The sequence below is a fragment of the Podarcis raffonei genome, chromosome 4 (genome assembly GCF_027172205.1).
Source record: "Podarcis raffonei isolate rPodRaf1 chromosome 4, rPodRaf1.pri, whole genome shotgun sequence".
Lineage (NCBI taxonomy): Eukaryota > Metazoa > Chordata > Lepidosauria > Squamata > Lacertidae > Podarcis > Podarcis raffonei.
Genome location: NC_070605.1, coordinates 95,790,880 through 95,810,325, shown reverse-complemented (window position 1 = coordinate 95,810,325; position 19,446 = coordinate 95,790,880). Strand labels below are relative to the sequence as shown.

General features: G+C 43.2%; 1 protein-coding gene across 3 annotated transcripts in view; it reads left to right on the top strand.

Annotated features, from left to right (window-relative positions):
* The window catches only part of ABCC4 (ATP binding cassette subfamily C member 4), a 164,404-nt gene that overhangs the window by 95,220 nt on the left and 49,738 nt on the right, over positions 1-19,446 (top strand). For all 3 annotated transcript variants that reach the window (XM_053384577.1, XM_053384578.1, XM_053384576.1), the window contains 3 exons: positions 42-121; positions 13,293-13,443; positions 18,497-18,616. In XM_053384577.1, the coding sequence (XP_053240552.1) occupies positions 42-121; positions 13,293-13,443; positions 18,497-18,616 (351 nt within the window). The remainder of the gene's footprint in view (positions 1-41; positions 122-13,292; positions 13,444-18,496; positions 18,617-19,446) is intronic.

Here is a 19,446-nt window from a genome sequence, read left to right as displayed (position 1 = left end):
ATAACATGCTTCAATTTTTCTCCCATCATATTTTTTTATAGGAAGAATTCTAAATCGTTTCTCCAAAGATATCGGCCACCTGGATGACTTGCTTCCATTAACCTTTCTGGACTTTGTGCAGGTAAATTAGTAGAGATCCTTGTAGAATTTGACAAGAGCACTTAGGTTTCGGGAATATAAAGTTATGATGATTTGCATGTCAATATTTTATCAGTATTTCAGGTAGGTTAATGAAAGGACTTGTTTAAGAAGGGTGTAGTCAAAAATTGGGGGGGTGGGGGGAATGAGTAATAAGTAGCAGGCAGGAGTGGCTCCCCGCACCTTGCCATTATGTCAAGGTTTCAGTACGTAGTAGCTACATGCTTGCTAAATTGCACCTAGTTTGCCTTGCAGCCATTTGGCAAGCCTGCCGCAGTGTTATGAAATATGTCCACAGTAAAGAAACAATCAGCTCACATGAAAAGATATCACTGATTAACCTAATTATGCATGTACTTCCTGAAAGAAGCCAGTGTTTACCGCACTGTTTTGGGATTAAGACAGGTGTGGCTATTTACAAAGAAGAGATTAGCAATAATAGGGCTGGAAACAATAGCTGTAATGAGAACAAAAGGAAGAAGTGGTTATAAATACCAAAAAGAACAAAAAAGTTGTCTAAGCACAAAAGATGTTAATGTCAGGGAACTGGTGACGGATTAATTTGTGGCAGTTCGCTGGCTTTTCAGTGGCTTGTCGAACAGTAACCTTTTTCTGGGAGCTATGAAGGAAGCAAGACATGCGAGTCAACCTTCATACATTGTTCGATTGGCTCATTTTCCAATGCTCCTATTTCTGGGAAGGCGTTCTCTTTCTCCCCCTTCCACACATAGGTGCTGGCATGTATGCAATGGGACGCTGGTTGATGCATATGGATATATATAGACACACCATCTTTTATTTTTATATATATAATTGTTATTAAATTTTCTGTTTTACAATTTAAAATACTCATTTTAACATCCTTAAAACATCAGTGACTTCCCTTCGCTTTCTGTGGTTCATTTTGCATATCATAAATCCCTGCATATTTTACAAGAAACTAAGCCATTCAGTATTGCATTATTACATCCATCAAAACTTACCTACACTGTAGAATTTATCTTAATGCTGCCAACATTTTTAGGTGTACACAATTTTCCTCCCATATATTCAATAAATGTTTTCCAGCCTTTTCTAAATGTATGTTCTTCTTGTTCTCTTATTCTATATGCTAAATCTGCAAGCTGCACATATTCCGTCAGTTTAAGTTGCCATTCTTCTTTAGTTGGGACCTGGCTCATTTTCCATTTTTGGACCAACAAAACATGGGCCGCAGTAGTAGCATACATAAATAAGCTTTTTTGACACCTGGGAATTTCAGCCTGAATTATCCCCAACTGAAAGGACTCTGGGTTGGGGTTTTTTTTTGGAAAAGTACTTTTAAACATTTTTTTTCAATTCATTATGGATTATTTCCCAATACTCTTTAACCCTTTTACAAGTCCACATGTAAAAGGACACACCATCTTTTCTAAGTGGGGAAAATTGCATTAAATTGGCATTAATTTGAGCACCTCCTTTAAGGACGGATGTGCTGCCCTTATTTAAAAAAATAAATAAATGTGCAGGGTGGCTTGCATATAAGTTAGTAAAATACCCAGGGTTGCACTGAAGTGGTGGTTTTTCCTTAGCAGAAAGCATTTGGTGCACCTATATTTCTGCCAATCTGCCATAGGCACCTAAGCTACTCTGATAGTCTCCACCCAGAACAGAATGTGATACAGGAGGGGTGGCAAAAATCAGGTGTCCTGACTTGCCCCAGGTAGAAGCTCTTTCTGCAAGTTAAAGCTGCCGTAGGATACAACCCAACCCATGATAAAACAATAGTGGACTCCAAAGACAACAGAAAAAACCATCATAAAATAGCACACCCAAACTGATTGCTAAAACATTTAGAACAATGAAAAGGTGTTTGCCTGGCACCAAGAAGACAATTGGATGCCAAGCGGGCCTTCCTAGGGAGAGCATTCAACAAGTTTTGGGCTGGGTTGTCATCAATATGCTGATGACGCGCAGCTTGTATCTGTTGATGGACGGCCGCCCTCACTCGGCCCTGAACACACTGACCAGATGCTTGGAAGCTGTGGCTGCGTGGGAGCCCGTTGAAGTTAAATCCTTCGAAGACAGAGGTCCTCTGGCTGGGTCGGGACGACATGGGGATGGGGGGCCAACTCTCATCTCTTGTGGGGGCTCAGTTAGTGTCAAGCGTTTGGGTGTAACCTTTGACTCCTCCCTTTCTATGGAAGCGCAGGTTGCAGCCACAGCAAAGGTGGCATTTTCCCATCTTTGCCGCATTAAGCAGTTGGTCCCTTCCCTTTCTCGCCCTGATCTGGCCACAGTGATCCATGCGAGGGTCACCTCCATGCTTGATTATTGTAACTTGCTCCACACGGGGCTGCTCTTGAAGCTGACCCAGAAACTCCAGCGGGTGCAGAATGTTGCGGCGAGGCTCCATACGGGGTCCTTGCCACGGGATCACATTCATCCAGTGCTTTACCATCTGCACTGGCTCCCAGTGGAGTACAGGGTCAGGTTTAAGGTGCTGGTTTTGACCTTTAAAGCCCTATGCAGCCTAGGACCCTTGTACGTACAGGACCGTCTTTCCTGGTATGCCTGCGGAGTACCCCTTGATTCCTCCCATGCCCCACCGATAACAGGTTTCTCTTATCTTCCCACCACCCACACCAGCCCCTTCTGGTGGATGAAAGTGAGACAGTCTCTGTGCATTTAGAGGGGAAAGTGGGGTTGTACGCTCTGCAAAGGGAAGGGCAATTCTTGGAGATGCCACTCCCAGCCCCTCAGTTAAGGAGTGAGAAACGCAGGCGACACCCCATAAGGAGGCGCTAACACCAGAAAGAACTCCCCTTCCATATTTAGGGGCAAACAGAGGAATACAGAAGGTTGACCCAACTTTTCTAAATTGATTTTAGAATGTATTTCAGTTAATTGACTGTCATTTTGTTAGCCGCTCTGAGCCCAGCTTTGGCTGGAGAGGGCAGGGTATAAATAAATAATTATTATTATTATTATTATTATTATTATTATTATTATTATTATTTCTTAATGCTAGAGTTACCAGGGTCACCAGCAGGGCTGGAGACATTGGCTGGCATAGTTGGGCAGCTGCGGATAACCCATGTCCTTCCTGCTGCCCAGTGTGTCTGCTTGCTACAGCATCACAATATACCACCAGCTAAATATCGCACTATATTGATATATCACGATGTCTGAAATAAGGTTGGAGCTATGTAGAGGCATTGGCTGGCTCCACAGTTTTCCCCACATTGTGGCTTTTGCAGAGAATGCACACAAATACATACACACACACACATCCTGTGATTCACGATATATTGCTAGGTCAGAAATTAAGAAACCGATGTCATAATATGGATTTCAAACTGGTTATATTGATATATTGCCCAGCCCTACTGCTGGCCCACTGTGGCCCTGGCCAACCTGTCTGGGCCCGGTGTGTTGAAAGTCAAAAAGAGTGTGCAGCTATACACACTCTCTTTAGCTTCTGAGTGTTGGAGAGCCCTAGCTGCACATGAGGAGAATGAGAGGAAGCAGCAGCTACCGCTGGTGAGCTGTGTGTTGGGAGAGTTAATAATAATAATAATAATTTATACCCCACCCATCTGGCTGGGTTTCCCCAGCCACTCTGGGTGGTTCCCAACAGAGTATAAAAAACACGATAAAACATCAAACATTAAAGACTTCCCTAAACAGGGCTAACTTCAGATGCCTTCTAAAAGTCAGGTAGTTGTTTATTTCTTTGACATCTGATGGGACGGCGTTCCACATGGCGGGCGCCACTACCGAGAAGGCCCTCTGCCTGGTTCCCTGCAACCTCACTTCTTGCAGTGAGGGAACCACCAGAAGGCCCTCGGAGCTGGACCTCAGTGTCCGTGCTGGACGATGGGGGTGGAGATGCTCCTTCAGGTATACTGGGCAGAAGCCATTTAGGGCTTTAAAGGTCAGCACCAACACTTTGAATTGTGCTAGGAAACGTACTGGGAGCCAATGTAGGTCTTCTAGGACCGGTGATATGTGGTCTTGGTGGCCACTCCCAGTCACCAGTCTAGCTGCCACATTCTGGATTAGTTGTAGTTTCCAGGTCACCTTCAAAGGTAGCCCCACGTAGAGCGCATTACAGTAGTCCAGAGCATGCACCACTGTGGCGAGATGTTGAGTTGGCCCAGATTGCTGCTATTGCGGGCGCTTGGTGTAGTTCTTGCTGTACCTAAACTAAGCATCCAACCCTGGGCAGCGCAAGTGGAAGAAAGGAGACAGTGACTGTGTTGCACACATTCTGCCTTGGACCTTGTATCCTGAGGAGCTGCTTTCTTGAGGAGCTGTTTGTTTTGGCTTCCTTTCTGTGGTGCCACCTGACTAGTCACTTTCCGAGGAAAGGAAAGGCAGTTGAACTCCGTATCGTTATTGAACCTGCTTCCCCAGTTCAAACACAAACGGATAAGAAAGATTAACATTGCCGTCCTATGAATGCTTACCCTTAAATAAGTCCTGCGGAGTTCAGCGTGGCATATTCCCAAGAAATAGCGCTTCTCTGCAAGCATTTCCAGCTGAACTGACCTCTTGAGTACCATATTTTTCACTCTATAAGACGCACCAGACCACAAGACACACCTAGTTTTTGGAGGAGGAAAACAAGAAAAAAAATATTCTGAATCCCAGAAGCCAGAACAGCAAGAGCGATCGCTGCGCAGTGAAAGCAGCAATCCCTCTTGCTGTTCTGGCTTCTGGGATAGCTGCGCAGCCTGCATTCGCTCCATAAGACGCACACACATTTCCCCTTACTTTTTAGGAGGGAAAAAGTGAGTCTTATAGAGCAAAAAATATGGTACATCAATTCGCCTAGAGCAATAATAAAAGCTACCCCTGTAAATGTAAATAAGTCCAGTATGGTTCTCCTCTTTTAAAAGTTGTGAATCTGACTACCAAAATGTCACAGAGGGAGCATGTGGAGTGGTGGAAATTTGATTCTAGCTTGAAGCTGGGTTTGGTACAGAACTGGCTTGATTACCCTGATGGACGACCTGTATTTTCCATTTCCCCTAAAGTTAAAAAAAGGCATAGGAGTCTGTTGGGACACATCCTTTTATTTTCTCCTAAGCTAATCTTGTCTCTAATAGAGAAGAAGAATAAAAAGCTCCGCAAGTTTCCTGGTGGTTTTTGTCCTGCTTGTCAAGGGGCTCTGCAGCCCAAGAGATTTTAGAAAAGTAGTCATCTTTTTTTAATCTGCTTTATAAGCTCGCTTTCTTTTTGAATGCCCCCTGTATACATTAAGCCTTTAAACATACAGGCATATTGAGGCATACGAGAAAATCTGTGCTGAGCAGAAAACTTTATTCCAGTTTCACAGTGCTGCATGGCAAGGTGCCCTTTGTCTGTAGTGCAAATAGGTATCTTTGGACATGTGAATGCTTGTTGGGCATGGTTGGCTGTTTCATTTTTGTATCTGACAAAACATCTCATGCAAGATTTACAGCCTGGTAAGTTGTTACAACAGCTCTGAAAACAGGTGTGTGTAGCAAAGAAGCACACAATACAAACCACTTGGGGTTTTTTTTTTTTGCTAAGACCAATGGCTTTCTACCATGGGAATGTATAATACCTTCCTCTTGACACAACAACAGCTTTTCACAATGTCTTACTTTTAACATCCAGGACAATGTTCAACCCACTGAGGTCTAGCTCTTATGGCCTTATGGTGGTTCCCTCACTGCGAGAAGTGAGGTTACAGGGAACCAGGCGGAGGGCCTTCTTGGTAGTGGCACTCTCTCTGTGGAATGCCCTCCAATTAGGAGAGAAAAAACTTTTAGAAGGCATCTGACGGCAGCCCTGTATCGAGAATTTTTTAACGTTAAGACATTTTATTGTGTTTTTATATGTGCTGGAAGCCTCCCAGAGTGGCTGGGACAATCCAGCCATACAGAGTATAAATAATAAAATAATTACCATAACACGCAAAATGCTATAATTTTGTCTTCAGGCCAAGGGACTTTTCCTACAACAAGCAGGTTGCTTTGTACTTGATTTAATATTATTATTACTATTATTAGAATTTATATTCTGCCCCGTGGGTCTCCGGGGGGTTCACAGAATATAATCAAGATATAAAACTACAAAATACATAATACAAATAAAAACAACAATCCAATAGCGCCCCCCCTTTTTTTTAAAAAAAAAGGGTGTAGGATGTAAATCAGATCAACCAAGGTCCTGGTTAAAAAGGAACATTTTTGCCTGGTGCCTAAAGGTATATAATGAAGGCGCCAGGCAAATTTCCCCGGGGAGAGCATTCCACAGATGGGGAGCCACTGCAAAAAAGGCCCGTTCTCATTTTGCCACCCTCCAGACCTCTTGAGGAGGAGGTACATGAAGAAGGGCCTCAGATGATGATCTCAGGGTCCGGGTAGGTCCATATGGAAAGAGGCGGTCCTTGAGGTATTGCAGTCCTGAGGCATTTAAGGCTTTATAGGTCGAAACCAGCACTTTGAATTGAGCCCGGAAACTAATTTGCAGCCAGTGCAATCGGAACGGGATCAGTGTAACACGCTCAAGCCGTCTTGCTCCGGTGAACAACCTGGCCGCTGAATTCTGCACCAGCTGAAGTTTCCAAACCATTTTCAGAGGCAGCCCTACGTATAACGCATTGCGGTAATCTAACCTTGAGGTTATCAGAGCATAGACAACAGTAGTTAGGCTATCCCTGTCTAGATGCTGTAGGGGAGTATCTGGGCCACCAGTTGATGGAAGGCACTCTGGGCCACTGAGGCCACCTGAGCCTCGGAGCAACAGCAAAGGATCCAGGATCCCCCAAGCTGCGAACCTGCTCCTTCAGGGGAAGTGTAACTCCATCAAGACTTGAAGCACTAATCCAAATTTCATCTCCTTACTCCCTCTTTTGGTTGTGCTTAAGAGAGGAGGAGCAGGCCATTCCCTTAATAATTATTTAGGTCACATCCACACCAAGCGTAATGCATTCGCTTTTAACCAATATTTCTACCGATTTTGGCCAGGGCACAGGCTTCAGACAGCCTGCCAATCACTGTCACCTTTGTTTCAGGCTCCTGTTCCCTTCTGTGCCTGAAGAGGGCTCCAAGTGGACACAGCATGCATGGTTTGCTAATCTGAGGTCAAGAAGTTCTCCGTTTGAGGTCCCTGAGCCCTTGGCAGCAAGGGGAAAGTTGTATACTGCCATGCGAATGGCTCATTCAGGCTTCTTTTAATCTTGCCCTTCATATCCACTCCTCAAATATTTTCAAATGCGTGAGAGCTGACGCAGCCAGTATTCCATTTGTTTATCACTCCTCCCCATATTTCACCTGATTGCTGGCAGTGCTGATTTTTAGTTGATGTATTTTCAGTCGAATTGCGAAGGGTTGCTGGTTTATTTATGTCTAGAGAAGCCCAGCTTTGTCCGAAGGATAACTCTTATTGAATATGATAAAGATCTTTTGTCACTTGTTTTGTTTGCAGGTGTCTTTTTATAAGACATCCTCTAATCCCTTCAGGAAGAAATATTTTCTCCTTCTTAAAGAAGAGAGAGAGAAGAGAAGAGAAAGAAATCAGTATTAACTAAGTATAAAAGCTCTGAGCCTCTACCATTGTTGTTGATTCTTTGAGGGACATTTCCCAACAGTCATTGTTCAAATGGTTGTCAGGAGGAATCAAGTGAAACTCAATAAACAATGCCGTAACTGGTTCCTCTCACTTTGTGTGCAGAAGCTTTTCTTGAGAGGATTTGCATTGAAGAAGTGGTCCATTTTCGAGTTATCATAGGGTCATTTAGAAGCATTCCAGCCTTTTCTCTTTTTTGCTTTACTAGCAGTTGCATATTTCAGTTCTGCACAAATAAGCTTGACCTATCTAGGCCTTGGAAGACTTTGAGGCGAGCACTGGAGGAAGAAAAACAAACCTGAAAATACCTCAGGGGTGCTTTTGCTCTTTCCAGAGTTAGGGTATAGATTTTAAGAGAAAAATGTAAAGCATCCTGCTCGCATTGTTATGCTGTATGCATGTATAATAATTGATTTGATTAGACTGGATAGCTTTCCTGGAATGCAGTCCCCAAACATAACTACTTGGAAGTAAGCCCCATTGAGTTCACTGAGGCTTACTCTCGGTTAGTCGGTACAACATTGCACAAATTATTGTATTCAGTGAGACTTATAATTGGGCTTCTCTAGAGATTTTTCATAAAGTACTTGCTTCCAAAAAGCTAATATATAGGATTTGTGTCTGTTTTTAAGGATTGCGTGTTTTATATTCGCAAAGACCCTTACTTCAGAACATCTAGATGGGACCTGCAATTTTGTGTATGTTTTCTTGGAAGGAAATCCCACTGTTTTCAGTAAGCATGTTTAGACCTGAAGCCTTAAACTTGAAGAGAACTGTGTAGATGGACCCTTGATAGCTTTTGACCCTAGCTAGCCACTTTGAAAAATACTGGCTGTTGAATTATGCCAAATATTTTAACTCAAGTTCTTCACATTTCCTTTAGTTCCTTTAGCCTTGCTAACTCTCTCTCTCTCTTTAGGTATTATATATTGATTTTTTAAAGAATAATTTTTATAGGGTTTTAATTGTAACAAATTATCCAATCAATAAAACTGCAGGTTACCTTGTCACTCAGCTTCTGGACCAGAGGAATTTAGAAAGTTGAAAATATTTTGTCCATCAACTTTAATTTCTCCCCCCCCCTTCTCCTCAATGTCGAGTTTGGGGTTTTTATTTTATTTTAAAGCCCACCTCAAGACTTTGCTTTGTTTCTGGAGAAACATTGTGTGCTCTCTGCAGCTGCCCTTGGAGAGAGAGAGAAAAAAAGGCCAGTGATTTATTGAAGCAAGCTGAATTGAAAACCCCCTTTTTCCCCCTCCCCAAAATCAACAGCTTGACTGAGTTTAAATAACTGACTTTTCATATCCTTTCATCACACACAAAGACCTAATCCTGAAACTACTTGAGCCACCAATGTCGGCTGTGGACAAGACCACCACTGGAAATGTCACTCCCTTCTCACCACACACAAAAACACATTGACTGCAGCTTTATGAAGTGAAAATGCCAAAGAAAAGGAAAATGCGAACGAGGTGGCCACAGTCATTTTTCTCCCCCCCCAAAAAAGGGGGGGATAGAAAAACTGCTGCATCTGGATATTAAGGACAAAAAGTGCCTAAGACGACGATAATAGCTTGGGTCACTAGCTTTCATAAGTGCAAATGAGTGGAACTGCCTCTGTTTGTTTCAACACCACTGACCCTTATATTTTATTGTGTGGAAATGTCAGGGAAAGTGTGTTGAAGGCATTCCGGCCTCTTTTAGATTAACAATGCCTTCGTCATTTTGAGATTCCCAAGTGCTGCTCCACCCCAACCGCCTGTCCTCTTTCATGGGCATAGTAGACTTATACAATTTTTGATAATGATTACATTCACATTCCTCTCTTTTTTAAATATAGTTTATAAGGTAAATGCATTACTTGATGCTTGTGTGTGGATTTGCTTAATCCATAAGAACAGAAGCCCCCTATTGATTTATTGTAGACCGGCCTCTCATTGGCCTCTACCATTTTTCTTTTACTGTGAAACGAGCAGGCAGGGAGAAGGAAAAATGCCATTCTTTTTATTTAAACAACTCCTTTTTGGAGGGGATTTGAGGACAGAGCATGGACACCTCTCATAGCAGTTCTGTGAGATGAACCGGAGTAGAAATGATCTTCAAATCTGACGTTGGGTGGGCTCGTATGGAGAAACTTATATAGCATAGCACACTACCGACAGAAGGTCCCTTCCATCTCGTCTTGTCTCCTTGGGATTGTGTGTGTAGATGTAACCCAGAGGTCACCAACACAGTGCCCACAGGTACCAGTGTGCCTGCTGGTATCTCCTGTGGCACCACGAAAGGTCTCACCTCAGAAATCCACAATGCACAAGGGTCTCTTTGCTCTTCCTGCTCAGTTCCTGTTCTGCATCAGACACACCCCCCTTAAAACATGCCCACATTTCATTGGGTGCCAGGATTGGACACTAGCCCTATCCTTTTCAAAAAATGTGTGTGTGTTTGTGTACAAAATCTCCAGCATCGTTGCACAGTCTCCTGACAAGAAGATTGTGGGGGCAGGAAGAAAAGACCAAGCAAGGTCATTAACATTTCTAACACCTTCTCAGCTACTACAAATCTTTTAATTCTCCTGTCAGTCAGGGAGTGTAACAATCCTGTTCTAAATGGTGATAAGTACAAATCTTCCAGATTGCCTTAAACTATTGATATACTATAGATATGACTTATGTGCTTACAAACAAAGTACTTTTTTCTGTTTGGCAAAAAGAGACGGCAGATTTCACTTTTTGATTCAAAGGAGGGAGGGCGATCTTTAAACATAATTTGAATTGCCGAGATGTGTTTACCGGTGTGGCGTCTTAACAGCATAAATATGCATAAATAAGCTAAACCAATCTGGGAACAAGACTTTATCTCTGGCAAACATTTCCCCCCCGCTCCCAAAGTCTTCTAAAATGTGCTCCTAGGTTTATGTGCACATCTTTTATCGGATTTTAGAACTCTTTTCACTTGCTTTTCATGAGATTTAAAAGTGATACACTGACTGATAGGCAAACCTTCCAGTAGATTTAAAGGAGTAGCATTGATAGTGGCAAATATCCCCCCCCCCATCAACCATGAAAATTATGGGTTGGGTAGCAGAAGATGAAGAGCACAAGTAAGAGGCTGCTGTTGAAGTCCTGTTCTGTTTATCCTCCTGTCTGTTTGGCTGTTGTGAGAATAGGATGGTAGACCAGTAGACCTTTTGGTCTGGTCCAATAAAGCTCTTAAGTTCTTAAGCACCTTCTTGAGAAGAGCAGAGGGATGCAGATAGTTTTTGTCTGACCTGACCTGTGCGTAAGAGTTGGAAGGGACCCCAAGCTAAAGTATCCAGGACACATGGTCATCCAGCCTCTGCTTAAAAGGAGTGTCTTCACTCCCATCGTTCAGCCCAGACACTGAGGCCCAGCTCAGAGGGCCTTCTGGCAGTTACCTCGCTGCGAGAAGTGAGGTTACAATGAACCAGGCACAGGGCCTTCTCGGTAGTGGCGCCCACCCTGTGAAACGTCCTCCCATCTGTGATCAGGAAATAACGCTTGTTGGATTTCAGGAAGCTCTGTGAAAAGAATAGATAGGAATGTCGCTCAAAGGAAAAGATAAAATAAGGATTGTTAAAGTGCAACATAAATTTTAGGAATGTGAAAAGTTGTGATAAATATGGAAATTGTCAGATAGGCTGATGGAAGTCTACAAGATGTATAAGTTAAATTGGATGTTAAATTGTAATTGGAATGGTTATTGGAAATTTGAATAAAAATTAATTATATATATATAAAAAAGAAACGTCCTCCCATCAGATGTTAAGGAGATAAACAACTATCTGACTTTTAGAAGACATCTGAAGGCAGTCCTGTTTAGGGACGTTTTTAATGTTTGATGTTTTATTGTGTTTCTAACATTCTTTTGTGAGCTGCCCAGAGTGGCTGGGGAAACTCAGCCAGATGGGCGGGGTATAAATATATTATTATTATTATTATTATTATCATCATCATCATCATCATCATTATTATTTAAAACCTCCAAGGAAGCAGAGTCCACCACCTCTTGTGGGAATCTGTTCCACTGTTGAACAGCTCTTACTGTCAGAAAGTTCTTCCTGATGTTTTGTCAGAATCTCCTTTCTTGTAACTTGAAGCCATTGGTTCGAGTCCTACTCTTCAGAGAAGGCGAAAACTTGCTTCATCTTCCATGTGAAATGAGCTGCTTCATTTTTTTTTTAAAGCAGAATTGTTTTGGATTTTCCCTTGAAATTTCCGAATTTATTGTGCCTGAGCGGGACCTTCTAAATTAACCTTGAATTGCACTTCCAGTGCCTACTCGAATACTTTCAGTAGTGAAAAGGCTAGGCCGGGGGGGGGGGCAAGTTAGAGAAAGTCAAGGGAGCCCATTCCTCCTTTTATTTATTTTAATCATGGCCCATCAAATTCTGGACCTTTCACTGCCGTGATGCAAGTTGTGCTTCTGAGGATGTTGTTGTATTTGCATAGCTTAAAGAGTTGTTGGGAAATCGGGCAATTAGGTGCCTTAACTACACAAGGCTTGGTCTCCACCTATGCATAACTACGTCTGCCTTTTTGAGACTACTTCATTAAGAGTTCATTTGTATGCAATTTTGACTTTCCAAAATGCATGCACTACCTTACGGTGATCCGCCCTGTCATAAATGTGATGATAATAATAAGGTGTCATGGGCTGATCTAAAGCACCTTTCGAAGATGGAGTCAGACGTCTGTTAGTCATCTTAACAGTTTTCTCCTCCTGTTTTGCTTTGATCCCAGTGAGACTTTAGTTGTATGCACCTCGTTCTGCATAGTATTGCTTCCCCTTTGACAGCTCTTTGTTTCTAAACATTGCAGCCTATAATCGCTAGGAGTCCAGCGACTTCGATGGGGAATTGGAATTTTTTTTAAAAAATAATTTTTATTAATTTTCCAAACAAGTTTTATACAGTCAACAAATTATTTTACACTCATGCTTCAATTTTTGACTTCCCTCAGTTTCTCTGTCAATCTTTCGAAAAAATTCCATTTATTGACGCATTTCTAAACATGATATTGCCTTTCCCCACTCCTTTTCCTCTTACTCTCTTTTTTGCAGTATTTCTTACTATTTCACAGAGTCTCTTCAAAACCAACAAGCGTTGTCTGTGTATCACATATATTTTTCAGATATTCTGTAAATTTTCCCCAGTCCTCAATAAACTTTTGGTCTTTCTGGTATCGAATCTTCCCAGTCAATTTGTCCAATTCTGCATATTCGGTCAATTTCCTTCTCCATTCTTCCACTGTTGGAATTTCTTCCTGTTTCCATCTTTGGGCCAGAAGTAACCTTGCTTCTGGGAATTGGAATTTTTAAAGGCCTAAAATATTCCACAGCGTTGTAACGTTTGGAAATTTTGCCTGGCTCAATTTTGTTGCGCGATGGGAGCCCGTATGTTTGTGGAAGGCACAGTATTGCTCATAAGTTCCTCAGGATTTCTTTTGTTTGTTTGTTTTTTAAAAAACAGGAGTACGGTATTTTTTATATTATAATAAAGACTTTGGGGTTGAGAAAATAACTGGGCTCCTTTTGTGATTTGGTTGTTGCAGACTTTGCTTCAGATATGTGGCGTGGTGGCAGTGGCAATTGGAGTGATTCCCTGGATTCTTGTCCCTTTGATTCCACTCTTCATTCTTTTTATCTTTCTTCGGCGGTATTTCTTGGATACATCGAGAGACATTAAACGCTTGGAATCTACAAGTATGTATTATTGATACGGCTTGTTTTTAAAAGATTTAGGCATCATTTAAGAGTGCAAGAGGCTTAAAAGTTTTGCCCATAACTCAAGGACAGTATTGGTTTCTCTCCCCTTCCTTTTTTGAGAAAACTGAGGAGTGCCTTGATGATGATTTTCAAATGCTTCTTCTTCACTTGTTTCTGTGTTGTTGCGACAGCTGTTAAATACCGTATTTTTTGCAACATAACACTCACTTTTTTCCTCCTAAAAAGTAAGGGGAAATGTCTGTGCATGTTATGGAGGGAATGCCTACGGGTGGCATGCCTACAGATTTTCCTCCTCTAAAAACTACGTGCGTGTTATGGTCGGGTGCGTGTTATAGAGCGAAAAATACGGTAGGTCATGTAACATTCTGCTTCTAGGCCCAGAACAAACAACACCACCACTACTGGGTCTTCTAAGTATGGCTGGATTCACATGACCTCTTATTCCATTTTCATGATTTTTCCCTTACTGTTATATTCGAGCTTTCATGCAAGATAAAAGCCACTTCCGGAACTGTAGTGGTACAGGTTTGGCACTCATTTTAATATTATTTTCAATAAGTTTTTTTTTCCTGGGAACAAAAAACATGGAAATGAGTGCTAAGCTTGCACCATATTTCACTGAAGTTTCAGAAGTGCCTTTTATGTTGTGCGAAAACTCAGATATAATGCGGCACTTAACAGTACCTGTGTAAGGTAAAAAGCTAAAGGACCCCTGGACAGTTAAGTCCAGTCAAAGGCAACTATGGGGTTGTGGCGCTCATCTTGCTTTCAGCCAAGGAAGCCAGCGTTTGTCCACAGACAGCTTTCTGGGTCATGTGGCCAGCATGACTAAACCTCTTCTGGCACAACGGAACACTGTGACGTAAGCCAGAGCTCATGGAAACATCATTTATCTTCCCGCCGCAGCGGTATCTATCTACTTGCACTGATGTGCTTTCGAACTGTTAGGTTGGCAGAAGCTGGGACAGAGCAACAGGAGCTCACCCCATCGTGTGGATTCAAACCACCAACCTTCTGATCGGCAAGCCCAAGAGGCTCAGTGGTTTAGACCACAGCGTGTATAAGGTACAGTGCAAGGTCAGGGGTGGCCATCAAAGCCACCCCTAAATTTGATGACCCTTGCCATTGAAGCACATGTAAAGTTGGGGTGCCAAGATGGATGCACTTGGCACAAGCTCTGAAGTTGCCTTCAGCTTGGGTTCAGTTCTCCTCACTGGTTGATTGACATGGCTTCTTCACGCTCTGTGTTCTCATCTTTACTGCTAAAAATGCTCTTGGGATGTCCTCCTGATGCTACTTCTGCCTCTATCTTGTAAAGTAAGCGGGTACACCCAACTAATCAGCAACCCACCCAGGTTTCTCTGACTGGAGGCTGTGTTACCCATGTACCAAACAGTATCACATTCTCACCGGTAAGATGTAACCCAATAAGTTTCACAATTATGTGACTTGGTATAAATTAAAGTAGTCCGTTCTTGAGAATTCTGAATCACAGAATACTTTATCAGTGATAAGCATGGTTAACATAACCTTGGAGGAAAACCCTCTTTCTCTCTCTTTTATATAACTGAGTAATAAATACCATACATTTATTCAGATAGTACTCTTAGTTGAGAATGATGGTATCATTTAACCCCAATTCACTCTGGTACGGGCTTCCCCGCCTTTTGCTCTATCTGGACTGATCACAGAAGGGAAGTCCTCATTACTAATTACTAATGTTTATCTCCCCCCCGAAGGCTCAGCGCCTGATCTTGATTGGAGATGGGAATCATTTGAAAATCACCTACTGTCATGTCATACCAAATGCCCTAACTCGTACTCCTTAATTGGGGGAGACTTTAATGCTCGTATTGCCACAAATTGGGACCTACTAACCAAGTCCAAATGGTGGACTCCCCCATGTTTGGACAATTTTGACTTGGAACATGCCAGAATTAGAACTTCAAAGGACAACAGAGTAAACAAAGCAGGAGTGACCCTTTACCAAATGGCCATTCGCCTGAATCTAGTATTTTTGAACGGCACCTTCCCCCCCGATATACCGGGGGAGTTCACTCACCTGGGACTAACATCTAACAGTGTTATCGATTACTTCTTGATCTCCGCAAATCTGGCCGTTAATGTACTTTCCTTCCAAGTTGAAAACCAACATTTCAGTGATCACCTCCCAATAGTGACCACTTTGTCATTGTTCCGGTGCCAGAACGACAATAAACACTCAGTCCTTCTGGAAACCTCATCATCGATCAAAGTAAGAGGGATCAAATGGTCGGAGGCTGTGGCCCAAAAATACCAGGTTTTTTTCCATAGGGAAATCACTGCCTACTTACCTCAAATAACTACTGATTTACAAGATTCCAATTCGGTTTTGAAACTTTTTAACCTTCTTATAACAAACCTTACCACTTTTTTTACATCACCTCCTCAAAAGGCGAAAGTGGCGTATTGCAGTGCTGGGGCCCCTTGGTTTAACACCTCTTGCAAACAAGCAAGATCCCTTCTTCGTTCCATCTATAATGAATACAAAAACTCTAATGCCCAGGCTCTACCATCCTCCTATTTACAAGCCAAAAGAGCATACAAACAGACTTTAAAGCTGGCCAAACGCGAGTGGCATCAAAAGCGTTGGCGAGCCTTGATTGCGGCCTCGAGATCCCGCAGACCACAGGAATTTTGGGCTCTGATAAACAAAAGAGGAAGGAAGTACCCACTGACGATTATCCCTGCGCCCACATGGGAACAATTCTTGAGTAAATATTTCTCCTTGGCAGAGGAATCCAACTCACCCACGGAATTCCGAGCCGACCATCTACCTTTGTGGCCCTCCACCGACCCAGACCTGATAATGGACTTGATATTAGATCTGAAAACGGGCAAAGCCCCCGGGCCGGATCTAGTCCCTGCTGAGGCTATTGTTGCGCAACCGAGGTGGTGGGCTGAAATTCTGGCCAAAGTCTTTGATGCAATTAATTCTACGGGGCTTATCCCTAGGTCATGGAAGGAGGCCGTGATCGTGCCAGTCCATAAAAAGGGTCCCCCTGCTGACCCGGAGAACTATCGGAACATCAGCCTTTTGTCTATCATCGGGAAAATCTATGCAAAATTTTTGCTGTCTAAGCTGTCCCATTGGGCAAACGACTCAAATTTGATTGGCTATGAGCAAGCGGGCTTTAGGAACAATTATTCGACCTCTGACCATATGGTAATCATGTATCATCTTGCCAGAAAATATTCTGCCCCGAGTCGGGGACGCCTATGTGTCGCTTTTATAGACCTAAAGGCTGCCTTCGACAGTATCCCAAGAAACTGCCTATGGAAGAAATTAGAGAGATGGGGCATAGATAGAAGGCTGTTATGGCTTATAACCCAATTACACCATGGGTCGTCGGCTAGAGTGAGACTCACACCGGCGGGAAACCTATCCAACGAGGTCCCAATAAATAGAGGTGTGCGCCAAGGCTGCATTTTGGCCCCACTCCTCTTCAACTTGTTTATTAGCGATATGAAGCTCTTTCTGAATGAGTCTCAAGCCAACATTCATGCCCCCCGCCTAGCTGATTTTCGCTGCCCTCTGCTCCTATATGCCGATGATGCAGCGATCCTTTCCTACTCTAGAGTTGGTTTATGCAGAGCTCTAAAGATTTTTGCGGCTTATTGCAAACTTAACCATCTGACAATTAATCATGGGAAATCTAAAGTCCTGGTCTTTTCCAGGTCTCGGAAAACTTACAGCTGGAAGTTAGATGGAGTCCAATTAGAACAGGTTTTCAAATTTAAATACCTGGGAGTCTTTTTTCATTACAATCTAAGCTGGAAGCCACAGATACAGTATTTACTAAACAAAGGGAAAACAATACTTTATACTCTACTCCAATTTTTTGCGGCCGACGGAGCCTCTCACATCCCTTCTGCATTGAAGGTATACCACGCAAAAGTGGTCTCCACCCTCTGTTATGCTGCCCCGCTCTGGGCCCCAGAGTCCAATTTAACATCGCTGGGGACATTGCAGAATCAGTTTCTCCGTCGCCTTCTGAAACTCCCCATGTGTGTGAGCAACGCAGCCATACGTCTGGAGTTAAGGATTGCATCATTGGAGACTGTCATCTGGAAGCGAGTCTTTGGCTATTGGCTGTCCAGCTGGCATAGGCTTCCCAACCATTACCTTTTTCAGTGCCTCTGGCGGGACGTCTTTGTCAACCCGTGGGTAGGAAAAATCCATGCCAAACTTCTGAGCATCGGAATTTCCCCAGCGGACTCCTTAAAGATGAACTTACGCTCAGCCAAAAGCCTTATTGAGCAAAGATTAGCGGACATTGAAAATCAACACAACCTCGCCAGGGGTGGGGGTGTCTGCTCCCCCAGGTATCACGGAATAACCCCACCACTTGGCCTTCCATCATACATGTCATCTCTTTCATCAGTACCACACCGACTTGCATTTATTCGGGCAAGGTTCAATGTCCTTCCATCGAACCAGCTGAGCCACAGATTTTCCAAGGGTTTGGTGTCTCCGCTATGCGTGTGTGACGGGGAAACTGTTGAATCTCTTTCACATATAATGTTCAACTGTCCCCTACATAGCATAGCCAGGACTAAATTCCTGGGTCCTGCTTTACTGCGCTTGGTTGGCAGGCCTGTTGAGTCACACGCCGCACTGCTTTTGCAGGATACAGATCCTTCTGTAACTCTGCAGGTGGCAAGATTCCTGAATGCGGTTATCTCACACTCAAAAACCACCAGAAAACAACAACAACATCAAAACTAATCGGACTGTTATGATGAGAGTGCATGTCGGATTTCGTCTTCAGTTTTCCTTTTTCTGTGATCCGTCCCTTGGAGCTCTCCTGGCCCCAAGGTGTCATTTGGCTCTGCTCAATGACCCACCCTTGCATCGTGGTGTTCACCTTCTGTTGTCAGATATATCGGTTTTTATGTCTCTGTGTTTTTATGTTTGTACATATTTTATGGGCTAATAGCCGTAAATAAATTAAAGTAAAGTAAAGTCATTTAACCCCTCATCTTGCAGCTCGAAGCCCCGTGTTCTCTCATTTGTCATCATCGCTCCAGGGACTTTGGACTATTCGTGCTTTTAAAGCAGAGCAAAGATTCCAAGAATTATTTGATGCTCATCAAGATCTTCACACAGGTTTGAAAAAAAAAATATTTTGCAGTTTGGTGGAATTGAGTCGCAAAGCTTCTGCTGAGCTGTACTACTCAAGATGCAGGTGAAGAGTAAGAATTTTATAGCTACCTATTCTTACTTTGAGACTGACAACCCTTTAGCACAAGCATGGGGGAACCTGTTTCTCTTCAGCTTTTGTTGGACTAGAACTCCCATCATCCTTGACCAATAACATGCTGGCTAAGGCTGATGGGAGTTGGAGTCTATCAACTGCCCTTTATCCCTTTCCCACTCCTAGAATCTCATCCAGCCTCTGATGCTTGAAAATCATTGCAAGGATCCTGTTCCAGATTGGCTGAAGCCCTCAACAGGAGCACTTCTCTTAGGGCAGGGGTCTTCAACCCGTGGCTCCGGAGCCACATGTGGCTCTTTTACACCTTTGCCGCGGCTCCGGGGCAGATACTAGCGAGGGGAGGAGGCGCATTGTGTGTCCCGACACTCCCCACTGTGGGGGGCGCTGTACTGGCTGTGACGTCGCATGGGGGCGGTGTGTGCGTTAGTCACGCACCGTCCCGACGTCACCTTCCCACCTGCCCGCCCACTACATTGTAAGGGGCATGTACGCTGGTCACTGCATTGAAAGGGGGCATGTACGCTGGTCACTGTTTTGAAGGGGAGTGAAGAACACACACACACAAAAAGGTAACTTGTTAATTTAACGTTTATTTCTATGAGGAGGAGTAATTCTGAGGGGTCAAACAAAGAAATTATAATAAAAAGTGACAAAAAAGTTATTTTTATAATGACGAGTTTTGCGGCTCCCAGTTTTGGTTTTTTTTGGAAACGGGTCCAAG